The 8,917-nt window shown below is 35.6% G+C and overlaps 1 protein-coding gene across 2 annotated transcripts; it reads right to left on the reverse strand.

The window, feature by feature from the left end:
* Positions 1 to 1,093: 1,093 nt before the first annotated feature.
* On the reverse strand, positions 1,094 to 8,716 carry LOC125672346 (putative defense protein). Of its 2 annotated transcripts, none has more exons than XM_048908579.2 (4): positions 7,407 to 7,548; positions 4,945 to 5,108; positions 3,354 to 3,448; positions 1,094 to 1,600 (listed from the first exon to the last, which is right to left on the reverse strand). In XM_048908579.2, the coding sequence occupies exons 2-4, from the start codon at positions 5,065 to 5,067 to the stop codon at positions 1,369 to 1,371; spliced, it is 450 nt and encodes a 149-aa protein (XP_048764536.1). In that variant the 5' UTR covers positions 5,068 to 5,108; positions 7,407 to 7,548; the 3' UTR covers positions 1,094 to 1,368. The 2 variants fall into 2 exon arrangements, with proteins under 2 accessions (XP_048764536.1, XP_048764535.1); XM_048908578.2 differs by lacking the exon at positions 7,407 to 7,548 and adding an exon at positions 8,376 to 8,716 and having other exon boundaries at positions 1,097 to 1,600.
* Between the last annotated feature and the right edge of the window lie 201 nt (positions 8,717 to 8,917).

Raw genomic sequence — 8,917 nt, forward strand, 5'->3', positions numbered from 1 at the left:
GGTTGCTAACTAAACTAACAGTAGGCTCAACATGGGACTCCTCATCAAGGAAACGACATAGCTGTTCGACCATCCAAACGTCAAGTACTGATTGGAAACGACACTGTTTACACTTATGGATCATAACTCAACCAACACAGCTGATAACCGTGTTGGCGCTGTCGGAACATTCCCAGAAGTTAAAATAGCCGTACTATATTTATCAAGATTCATGCGTTCATATATTCACCAATACATTGTATAGACTAATATAGAGATCACAATACGCCCCTTTTAGTATGTTTTCAAAGATTCCATTGCAATATGTTCAACGTTCCACAAACCACACCCCCACCCCCTAGCAAAATACGGTACATACGAGAAGTACATGTGCTATACTGATATCAGAACGCAAGCTAGACGTTCTATTCCAGGTACTCTGACATTTTATATTTAACCTTGGCCATTAGGAACCAAGATCATTGACTGTCAGCTACTACCGGTACAAGAAATACAGGCTGTAATTACCGGTAGCTGCCAGATTTTGGTCATTGGGTTGAAATATAATTTTTTAGGTGGCGACCGAAGACTCATATGCTTTGGAATTTTTGCAGTGCAAATTCCAACCGAGTATAACCTGAGTAGCTAGTTACTAGTAATTAATTAGTTTACCAATCTAACGGCAAAGTACGATATCCCACAGCCACTCTGTTACAGGTCGTATATCAAGGTCTTGTCATAAAGAATCTATATACAAAATATGAAAGCTTTATCTTGAATAGTTCAGGAGGTATTGATTAGGTCAGGGACTTAAAAAGTGGGTCTAAGGTCAAGGTCACACTTCTCGAAATAAAAAGGTCTTGTCAAAAAGGGCATGTAAACAAAAATATAAAAGCGCTACCTTGAATAGTTCAGGAGATATTATATAGGTCAGGGATTTTCTTAAAATGTAGGTCAAACTCCAAGATCAAAAGATCAAACACCACTGTGTGCCATAAAGAATCTATATTTAATATTTCTACAAAAGTGATGCTCTCGTCAATTGAATTGATGAGAGCAATAACTGAATTGAAGCGCGCATTAATTCATTTGATGAGAGCAATAATTGATTTAAATAAAATGCGCGCATTAATTCAATTAAAGTGAGCAATAATTGAATTGATGGTATCTTCAAATAATTGAAGATATCTTCAATTATTTGAGTTTACGTTAATTTGGCGCTCCATATTTTTTAAATAGCAAAGAAATCCCACAAACAACATTGAACATTATTTTGTACATTGTATATTCTTCTAACATTGAACATTGATATTCTTCTGTGATTTGAAACACCGGTGATTTAGACGTGTCGTGCTCCAGGCCTTTTAATACTTAATAACAATGTTTTTTTTAATCTTCATACATCGCACAGAGAAGGACAACCAGTAAGTTGCAGATAAACAGATTGTTGGAATGAAGAATATGACCCCTGCTGCTTTGTGATGACGGTTTGGTTGTAATGACGTATTTCCTGCGCATGGAACATTGTGGGTGGCCGGGTGTAAGCTGTTTGTCCTTATGTCTAACGGTGTGACTGAATATTCCTGTCCAGAATTTGTCTCTCTGAGACACAATTGTTGCCCTGCAAAATACACACATATATAACATGTACATATAGAATAGGCAAACGATAGTTGTTTCTTTTTCTCAAAGGTCAGATGGCATTGAATATGACATTTTTGCACATTGAATTCAACATTTAGCTGTTTCAAAAATACGCTTGTTATAATCTGCTCATAATAAATGCAATAGTTTCATGGAATAGTTCAATTCAATATACCTAATGACAAATTTTCGTATTCATCTATTTTGCACCTGAAATATCAATAAATTCTACACATGAAATTAGAGATTCTAAAATTTATTATTTCTTTTTAGCCGAGTTGCAACGAAGTTGAACTCGGCTATTGGCTTGGTGATGCTGGCGGGCGGGCGGGCGGTTGGGCGTCAACAATTGGTTTCCGGATGATAACTCGAAAAGTTTACAATCTAATCAAATGAAACTTTGATATATTTTTGGGTACCAGGTAAGGAAAACCCCTATTGATTTTAGAGGAAAATGGTCAAAGGTCAAGGTCACAGTGACCGAAAATAGAATGAAAATTTCAGAAAAATTTGGTTTCCGGATGATAACTCAGAAAGTTTAAATCCGAATCAAATGATAATTAAATTTATTGTTATGTACAAGGTAAGAAAGACCCCTATTGATTTTGGAGAAAATAGGTCAAAGGTCAAGGTCACAGTGACCGAAAATAGATTTAAAATTCCAAAAAATTTTGGTTCCAGGAGGATAACTCAATTTTTTTTTTTATTTGAATCAAAAGAAACTTTGATATGTTGTTGGATACCAGCAAAGCAAGGCCCCTATTGATTTTGGAGAAAAAAGTTCAAAGGTTAAGGTCACAGTGACCGAAAATAGATTGAAAACTTCAAACAAATATGGTTTCTGGACAGTAACTCGAAAAGTTCAAAACTGAAATTTGTTCTTCACAATTATAGATATGCCACATCATTCCTAACTTTACAATGTATCCCATGCAACTCGGCTCATGCTCTTTAAACTCATGAAAAAAAAATTTATCGTTTTATCCTAAAACTTTGAAATGAAAAAAGAAATTTGGGGGGTCTATGTTGAAATTATGGAGAAAGAGAGCTGCAAATGCATATGAACTTATCGTTATTCATTTCTTTTTCAATGTATATGTTTCTAACTTATCAATTAGTATTTAATAATCCATTGAATTCCTGGTGTCAATCTTAGAAATTTACATTTCATTTCGTCTATCGCAAATAGAAAACACATTATGAAAGAGAAATTCTAAACGTTCTTTAAAAAAGAATTTAAAAAAAAAATTCGTCGCAAAATATACTCCCTTCCAAATATTTTATGTAGAAGTAGAAACCTTGAAGGTTTGGATTTGAAATTATACAGATAGAATTTATCTATCAAAATTTCTGATAGATATTTATAAGAACCTTACAAGTTGTAGCGCAGAGTTCAAGGTCGTGTTGAACAAAAAACCATGAGATCAAGGTGTATACCATCTTCGCAAGCCAAGTGTCCGATTCGCTTTACTTGGCCTGCGAAGATGGTTGTATACTAATGTTAAACTAACAGCAATAGACTAAAACAGAGTATAGTTTTAGAGTAACATGGCTTATACTACGAACATTATACATGTAATGTCTGACCGACAGACACACAACATTGTTTCACACGCGTTGCGTGCCGTACTGTTCGTTTCAGATAATCGTCAAAACTCGACGAACTATGAGCAGGTTTTATACGCATTTGAAGTGCTAGGAAGAGCGAATATGGTTTCTGTTTTACTTACACAAAGTATATCTCAGCAGTCGTATTTTCTGGTGGAAACCATCTTATTCTGAGGGTATCAGTGTCCATTGGGTACACCTTATGAGTCACAGTTTCCTAAAGAAAGAAAAAAATAAAAACGAGAACCTTATTGATATACATACTGACATTAGTCGAGAACCTTATTGATATACATACTGACATTAGAACCTTATTGATATACATACTGACATTAGAACCTTATTGATATACATACTGATATTAGAACCTTATTGATATACATACTGATATTAGAACCTTATTGATATACATACTGACATTAGAACCTTATTGATATACATACTGATATTAGAACCTTATTGATATACATACTGATATTAGAACCTTATTGATATACATACTGACATTAGAGCCTTATTGATATACATACTGACATTAGAACCTTATTGATATACATCTGACATTAGAACTTTATTGATATACATACTGACATTAGAACCTTATTGATATACATACTGATATTAGAACCTTATTGATATACATACTGACATTAGAACCTTATTGATATACATACTGATATTAGAACCTTATTGATATACATACTGACATTAGAACCTTATTGATATACATACTGACATTAGTCGATACATACTGACATTAGTCATTACATACTGACATTAGTCGTTACAGACATTAGTCGTTACATACTGACATTAGTCGTTACATACTGACATTAGTCGTTTGTCAATGAAGAAGGGAATTGCACATTACTGCAACCAAAACGTTATTCGATCTATAAATTATCAGTTTTACACCCACCCCCACCACCCCCGGATGTCAGAGGCATGTTCTTCTGGCGTGTCTCCTTATTTGGTCTTGGTCGTAACTCTTAAACTATAAGTTGGAGACTTCATAAAGGGTTTCCTGAGAAGTCGAGGTCAGAGGTTGTCAACGTCATTAATTTGTCAAAATCAAGGTCAAATTTACCTCAGTTAGTCGTAAGGTTGTTTCATGCTTTGGGGCATAGTATTTGACAAACACACTTTGTTTTCCGACTACATTTACGGAAACTGTTTATATACATGTAGCTAACGGAATAAATGTTTCTATTATGGGGGTAAAAAGCAATGAAGGTGAGATAATTTGTACAATAGACAAACCCGACCAAGCAGAAATTATCCCTACATTTATAGATAATTTGTACAATAGACAAACCCGACCAAGCAGAAATTATCCCTAAGTACATTCATCCTTTTATATCCTCCACAACAACCTAGACAGTTACTTCTTTGTATTTTGTGATTTAACTTATTTATATCAAACTGAAAGGTCGGTGCTTTTATCGAGAAATATTGAAACAGTAGGATTATCACAAAACAATACTGAATGTAAATCTTCACAGACAGTCCTCCATCTCACGCACAGAAGCCACGCTGCACATGTAAATCTACATTTCAACATTCTCTCTGTACCACTTCAGAAATTGTTGTTTATCTGCTTGTATCCTAGGGGTGCATAAATGCTTGTGTTTGTTAATTATCGTTATCATCATGTGGTGACTTATAAATGACTCGTCTGTCTTCAGGGATGTCGGTTGTCATCCTGTTACTTACGAATGGATGATCCGAACAATTTGCTGCCCTGAGGTAGGCATGGTTCTCTGGGGTCTCGAAATGCCCCACCGGTTGTTGCTGTTTTGGATTACTACAGTTGCCAACTACCCGTGCCTGCATCATTATCCCTTGGATCCGCCACTTGTCATTTGACTTTACCAAAACTAGTTAAAGAGATCATTTTTATAGATTTAGAACAATAAAAAAGAGGAATAAATAATTGCAGTTGTATATATTTACAGTACATTGGGAAATTTTGTGTACAAATTGTTAGGAACAAATTCTGAATATCAGAAAAGATAAGATGATATGATACATGAATAAGTGTTTATATCTATACGAACAGAAATGTATGATTAAGGAAAATGTGTAATCAAATATGTTTCCTTTCTAAATTCCTTATTATGAATATAATTGAATGTATGAAAAGGTAGAATGTTTACCAGATTAACACATAACAAGAGATGTTTGTAAAACACATATGCCCCCCATGGTGCAAAATTAAAAAGGATTATACACACACACATCATTTAATTGAGAGTAGTATCATCAATTCAAAATATTGAGCAGACAATATCTTCCTATGTCAAGAGTGGATTGACCATGTGACCTAAAAATCAATAGGGGTCATCAACTCCTGAAGATGTACCAGTGTACCAAGTTTGATGTCTGTCAAGCAAAGGGTTCTCAAGATATTGAACGGACAGTATATTCCTATGTCCAATTTGATCCTTGACTTTTGACCATGTGACCTTAAAATAATTAGTAGTCATCTTCTCCTGAAGATGTACCAGTGTACCAAGTTTGATGTCTGTCAAGCAAAGGGTTCTCAAGATATTGAGCAGACAGTATATTCCTATGTACAGTTTAACCCTTGACCTTTGACCACGCAACCTCAAAATCAATAGGTGTCATCTTCTCCTGAAGATGTACCAGTGTACCAAGTTTAATGTCTGTCAAGCAAAGGGTTCTCAAGATATGGAGCAGACAGTATATTCCAATGTCCAGTTTGACCCTTGACCTTTGACCATGTGACCTCAAAATTAATAGGGGTCATCTTCTCTTGAAGATGTACCAGTGTATCAAGTTTGATGTCTGTCAAGCAAAGGGTTCTCGAGATATTTGACGGACAGTATATTCCTATGTCCGGTTTGACCCTTGACCTTTGACCATGTGACCTCAAAATCAATGGGGTAATCTTCTTCTGAAGATGTACTGGCGTACCAAGTTTGATGTCTGTCAAGCAAAGGGTTCTCTAGACATTGAATGGTCAGCATATTCCTATGCCCAGTTTGACCCTTGACTTTTGACCATATGACCTCAAAATCAATAGGGGTCATCTACTCCTTAGGATGTACCGGTGTGCCAAGTTTGATGTCTTTCAAGCAAAGGGTTCTCAAGATATTGAGCGGACATTATATTCCTATGTCCAGAGTAGATTGACCCTTGACCTTTGACCTTTTGACCTGAAAAACAATAGGGATCCTCTTCTACTCATAACTAATGCACATATGAAATATCATTATCATCAAGTGAATGGTTCTCAAGATATTGAGCGGACAACACATGGTCTACAGACCGACCGACCGACCGACCGACAGGTGCAAAACAATATGCCCCCTCTTTTTCAAAGGGGGGCATAAAAATCAATATATTTCCCCCCCAGAATAAATGCCTCTAGAGTTATTTGTATTACGAGAAATACATACAACGGGTGTTTCATGAAATATTCTCAGTCTTACACGGACGGTGAATAAAAATGACAAAGATGAAATTTTGCAATGAATTTGATAAGCATATCCACAGAATTTCGTACACCAAACGTTCATGATAAAATGGCGTGTGTAAAAACTTTCTGAGGATTTTAAGTGTAGTATATCATATCAACATGGGCCTATGATATGGATTCAAAGATACCCACGTAGAACTGCTCTGCATATCGAAAAGTTTATCGATGTATAAATCTGGGGGGTTTTTCTGATCCCCAGAATCGAACATTTTGTAAACATCAGAGTCTAAATAAAATATATATGTGCCTAATATGAAAACAACATTACTTCTAACGATCTGTTTTGCCAATACAACCTGTCATTGGGTCGGTCAAATGCTGTCTGACATGTTTCATATCAATTGTTAGACCGTTCTTTACACAGATTTCTCCGTTTATCTGATCAAGGCTCACGGCGACAGGGGATGCTTACTCCTTCTAGGTACATGACCCCACCTCTGGTGTGTCCAGGGGTCGTGTTTGCCCGACTCTTGGTTTTGTATTCCTTATAGGAGTTATGAGATTGATCACTGTTCGTTATATTCACCTTTTTAAACATTTTTTTTTGCAACAAAATCCATCTCGAAAATTTCAATACCAGTTTCTTTCAGATGCTTTTATCGATAATCGATGATATATGTAAGCCATAAGTCATAAGTCAAACCTCAGCGACCTATCAACACCTTTACTATACCTTTATTGGTTTTCTCTCTAAGTAATACGATAATACTTCTATTTCCCTGAAAATGGATTATTCCATCTGAGAATTACTCCTTCATTAATATTTTAATCAATCAAAATGCTCGGTAGACGAAGAGTTCCAAGAATCGTGAAAGCTGTGACGTAACGTTATTAGCAGATTGGTATATAAAGGGGTAATTTGGGAAATCGCAAGTTTATACCTCGCCTCTTTTTTGCTGCCTCGGAAAAGAGCTTTTTAGTCTCGGAGGACCATAAATTTCCTATTTCCCGAATTACCCATTCTGTATATTAAAAAAAACAACAAAGTATTCTTCTTGGAACACTTTCTGGTCGACATTTGTGGCGCTTCCGTAATCTCTTTATCAACGTTACTCACAAATTCCTAGGTTATTATGTAACTTTTGGTCGTCTGCGATTCTGCGTATGCCATCTGATATGGATACCCTTTCCCCAAACAGTTTCGTCAAGCGAAGTTTGCTTGAATTCCAAATAGCATTTTCTCATTTGTGTTGAAAGAATAGCTGCACATTTTTTGCATTTATGTTGACTCCATCCAAAATATTAGTACATGTAAATTGAAAAATATAATACCATTGCATCTGTCACATATATATTTATTATGACGTAGTATTGTACTTTTTACCGAATGTGTCCTTCTAATTGATATACAGCATCTTATAAATATTTTATTAGCAAATCCCACACGAAGAATTGAAAATGGAACATATCTTATGAAACACGCTTTAAAGCAGCGAATCCGGAAACATGGAGTAAGGTTTGCTTAAGCCTCTTATTCGTAAAGTTTATTTGTAGTTTAATTTCAGAATTAATTCGAAAGTCGGAAATGCGATAGGATATCATTTCATATTTCCTACATTATGGTTGAGGTACGGGGACTTGATCATTCTCTGCATCAATATGATGTGTGACAAGTATCTGTGGTCGGGATTATAAAACTAACCTTGAATGCCTCCCAGCTTAATTCCGTGTATAGTTTCAGACGGTTCGATTGTAAATGGGGAATCATGGTGATGGGGTTCTTCAGTTAGTGAATCTTTTCCTACTCTCTCTGGAAATAGATCTCTGCACTCTCTTTTAGAAAACGTGAAAGGATAAGCTGCCCAGACTGATTGTTGTATGGTCAAAAGAACGATGGCCGCTAAAATCCACATTATGAATGTTACAATCGTGTGTGTCTCTTTCTTACTGAATTTTCACATTACTCGTTTTCCGTGCGCGTTGCCTCCTTATTTTGCGATGGCATCCTCCCCAGGCACTGCTGTAATAGATGACTTGACCTCGGACGACTGATGCGCCCTGTGCTTTTTTTTTTTTTTTTTTTTTTTTTTTTTTTTTTTACAAAAATGAATATAAGTGAAATATGCAGTGTACATGTATTTAAAATAAGTGAACCTTGTTCAATTGTTTAATAGTTTCTCTCTCTCTCTCTCTCTCTCTCTCTCTCTCTCTCTGGAAGGGGACGATTTTATTAGGCATTTGAAA

The sequence above is a fragment of the Ostrea edulis genome, chromosome 4, assembly GCF_947568905.1.
Source record: "Ostrea edulis chromosome 4, xbOstEdul1.1, whole genome shotgun sequence".
In the NCBI taxonomy this organism is placed as follows: domain Eukaryota; kingdom Metazoa; phylum Mollusca; class Bivalvia; order Ostreida; family Ostreidae; genus Ostrea; species Ostrea edulis.

Bases quoted from the DNA above. Each gene is read 5' to 3' on its own strand.
- LOC125672346 (XM_048908578.2), bottom strand. From the start codon at position 8,586: ATGTGGATTTTAGCGGCCATCGTTCTTTTGACCATACAACAATCAGTC. The intron at 5,109-8,375 runs GTTAGTTTTATA...CTCTTTAACTAG, and splicing joins TAAGCTGGGAGGCATTCAAG to TTTTGGTAAAGTCAAATGAC. The intron at 3,449-4,944 runs GTAAGTAACAGG...TTCTTTCTTTAG, and splicing joins ATTGTTCGGATCATCCATTC to GAAACTGTGACTCATAAGGT.